Source organism: Citrus clementina, unplaced genomic scaffold (assembly GCF_000493195.1).
Source record: "Citrus clementina cultivar Clemenules unplaced genomic scaffold, Citrus_clementina_v1.0 scaffold_3, whole genome shotgun sequence".
NCBI classification, from domain to species: Eukaryota; Viridiplantae; Streptophyta; class Magnoliopsida; order Sapindales; family Rutaceae; genus Citrus; species Citrus x clementina.
In genome coordinates this window covers 7,070,463-7,073,816 of record NW_006262339.1, presented here as the reverse complement: position 1 = coordinate 7,073,816, position 3,354 = coordinate 7,070,463, and the positions used below count along the sequence as shown (strand labels likewise).

At 36.3% G+C, this 3,354-nt stretch overlaps 1 protein-coding gene across 1 annotated transcript; it reads right to left on the bottom strand.

Annotated features, from left to right (window-relative positions):
• LOC18046476 (thaumatin-like protein) lies at window positions 1-908 on the bottom strand. Its single transcript, XM_006440511.2, has one exon. It carries the CDS (start codon window positions 853-855, stop codon window positions 178-180), a length of 678 nt encoding a protein of 225 aa, XP_006440574.1. The 5' UTR covers window positions 856-908; the 3' UTR covers window positions 1-177.
• Window positions 909-3,354: the final 2,446 nt, after the last annotated feature.

The window sequence follows — 3,354 nt, the reverse complement described above, 5'->3', positions numbered from 1 at the left end:
GAAAAATCTCTGACAATCGTATATATATAAACTCTAGTTTAGAAGATTTATTAATGTGACGCGGCTTGAAGCCACAAAGGCAAATTAAAGCCTTATTCCTTACACATAGATTGCAGCGACCATACAACGTATAGCAGATAATTCCAACCAACAAATGATAGGCAGCTGACTCAGTCTTCACGGGCAGAACACAACCTTATAATTAGTCCCACCAGGACAAGTGAAAACGCTTGTTGCATCATCTTTAGGGTAACTATAAGCATCCGGGCACCTTTCCTTGAAAAACCTGGAGAATTTTGTAGGTCCACATTTGCCTGAATTGCAACAGTGCTCTTCGGTCTTGAACACGGGACATGGCCCATTACATCCTCCTGGAACCCTCAATTCATTCGGGCACTGCCTGACAATATCAGCCGTACATCTAATCACACGGTTGCATCCTCCGGACACCGAACTGAATTCCATAGGAACATTAAACCCATCAATGTTCGAAATATCAATAAAATCCAAGTTTTGGAACTGGTTTAGTGCAAATTCAGCTAAGGTGTTGGGGGGTGAGCCATAGGCTTGACATTGGAGTAGTCCCCCACAGTCACCAGTCTGGCACCGCCCGCGCCCGGCTCCATCGAATTGGCAGTTGGTCCTAGCCCAGATGCGGGCTGCCTTGGTGCCGGGGTTGACATTAAGGGGCCAGTTTTGGCCACGGTCGAGTCTCCTGCCTCCACCTGGCACTGCTGCAGCCCAGACCGTGTAGGGGCAATTGTTTCTGATATCGAAAGTGGCTGCGTTGACCAAAGTTAAGTATAGGGTGAGAAAAAGGAAGGATGCATTGAATAAAGATATAAAGTAGTTCATTTTGGCTATGTTTGGAGGGGAAATGGATGAGGGTTTATATAAATTTTAGAATGTGTACTGTTAGATTGGATTAGTATTGTAGACATTTTTGAGAGATGATGTGGTGGTGTTTGGCACCATATGAAGATTGGTCAAGAAATGTAGGTAGCAAATATATGAGACCGATTCTATATGTGAAATTTATTTATTTAGTATTAATAATTAGCATTGCCGTCGGTGGTTGTCCGTCGTCACTAATTAATAGTCCTCGTGGTGTTGACTTAAATTACCCTCGTTGGAAGCTTCTGTGGGTTATTTTAACTTAGCAATTAAGATTAAGATATAGAAAATTTCACTAGAATGAATGCATGCTAATAGAAAACTAAGTATTTGTGTTTGGCAAGCAAGAAAGTTGAAAGAAAAAGAAAGAAAATCTTATAAAGGAAACTTGTAGAAACTTCTCATTAACAGAATGAATACATCTTACACATATATATAGCGAGGATCAATCAATAGTTAATAAGCTGTTACACACACACGTGAGATTTCTTAAACCAATATAACTAATTGAGCCACGTCAGCTGAGTGAGCTATTCTGTTACAGCCATACACACAATAACAGCATATGCTCGTTTCCTCTGTTTCATCACATTTTATCAACTTCAATAACACATGCTTTTTCTCTTTTTAGAACGAACGTGTACTTGATGGAGATATATACATAACTCATAAAATTCTTCCCTATTTACAAATATTTTACGCATAACTCTCACGCTTTGGCTCATGAATTTACTTCAAATTTATAAACATACGAAGCCTTTCAAATTAATGTAAAGTTTTGTGCAGCTAAAGTTCGCTCAAATGGCCTCCATTGTTGACATTGAAATCTCCATTTGACGATGTAATATAGTGAAAAATTTATGTGAACATGTAGAAATTTTGAAATACATAAAAAATATTATATTCAATTTTTACACATATGATATGCATAGTTCAATTAAAAAAAATCTATTAATTACATAATTATTTTTAAAAAAATAAAATATACACATAATATTTATATTTATGCATTAATTGAGTGTAATAGCTGTCACGTACTATAAAATCTCTCCTGCAGCAAAACTATTTCCTGTCTTTATTGCCTATTGAAAAGTCAATCAAATATGAAAATTTGAAGTGCGTTTCTTTATTGCCATTAATACCATTAAAAAGTCAAGTAAATGTGAATTGCATAAATTTCAAGTAGGTTGCATATGGCTCTTTGTTAGAATACCTTAAATTTGGTGCCCTACATGTACTGATGGCAATGGGGCGGGTTCGGGGTGGGGATCATCATCCCCGAACCCAAACCCAATTTGAAAGTAATCCCCAAATCCGCCCCTTACCCGAAATAATTTTAGTTGAGGATAATTTGGGTATGTCCCCTAAAATCCTCAAATTATATGGGGATTAAATTGGGACCCAATCTCCATTTTTTAAAAATTAATAATTTTAAAAAAAAAGTATAAAAATGAAATTACAAATGATCCAATTTTCAAAACCTTTACAGTCCACATAACCAAAATAAAAAATTGAAAACAAAATAAAAAGAAAAAAATTCATTAGTCTCAATCTCTCGTCAGTTATCAAAGAAATCTTCTTCATGTATCTCTGCAACTCTTTCTTTGCCTTAAAGAAAAAACAATTTCGCCATTGCTAAATCTTTAAAGTGCTAATTATTAAAGAAATTTAAAAAATTGAATAAAAAAATCTTGAACAATGCTCTTTGCTTTTGTGTATCAAGCCATGTGAGGTCATTGACAATTCTGTTCTCCTGCTCCTCCTGCTATTCTTTTCTTCACTCACTTGTTCGCTTCTTCTAGGTTCCGAGTTGCCGAGTCAACTCAACTCAACATGATGGCATCCTCGTTGCGAGCTCATAGCAGTTCACTATTCTTATATCAAAAGCCGAGAAGCAGAAGCTCGACTTGGAGGTGGCAATGGGTAGAGTCTAGCGTTTTAAGAGAGGCCGTGAGTTTAGATATGGGGTTTTGTTTTATTTTTTCATTATTTGAATTTTTTTAATTATTTGATTAAATTAAAATATATTTTATTTTCAAAAACAAAAATATATTTTGGGTTTAAATTCGGGTTCGGTGACCCAATAAAATTCTCAAACCCATACCCAAAATATACTTGAGGTTTGGGTTTGTCCCCAAAATAAATCCGTTTTTAATTTTGAAGTTCTTTGGGGGCTCATACCCAACCCGAATTAATTGGAGACTCGTGGGTATGGGCCCCCTTGAGAAATGTTGCTATCTCTGCCTACATGCCCTATTCATGCCACATTTTTTTTCAGCATGTTTTTAAAGCAATCAAGGATTCCCTATCTTACATGCATGTAAGATACATCTTCCTCAGATGAATAGTGAATATGTCGCACAAATGTGCGATATGAGTGAGGCATATGTATCGTACATGCATGATTTATAGAGGTGACCGGTACGCCGGAGTATGTGATAAATTGGGATTGTGAAATAA

What these genes read in the sequence shown, in the direction of transcription:
- LOC18046476 (XM_006440511.2), bottom strand. Translation starts at nt 855, where the DNA reads ATGAACTACTTTATATCTTTATTCAATGCATCCTTCCTTTTTCTCACC.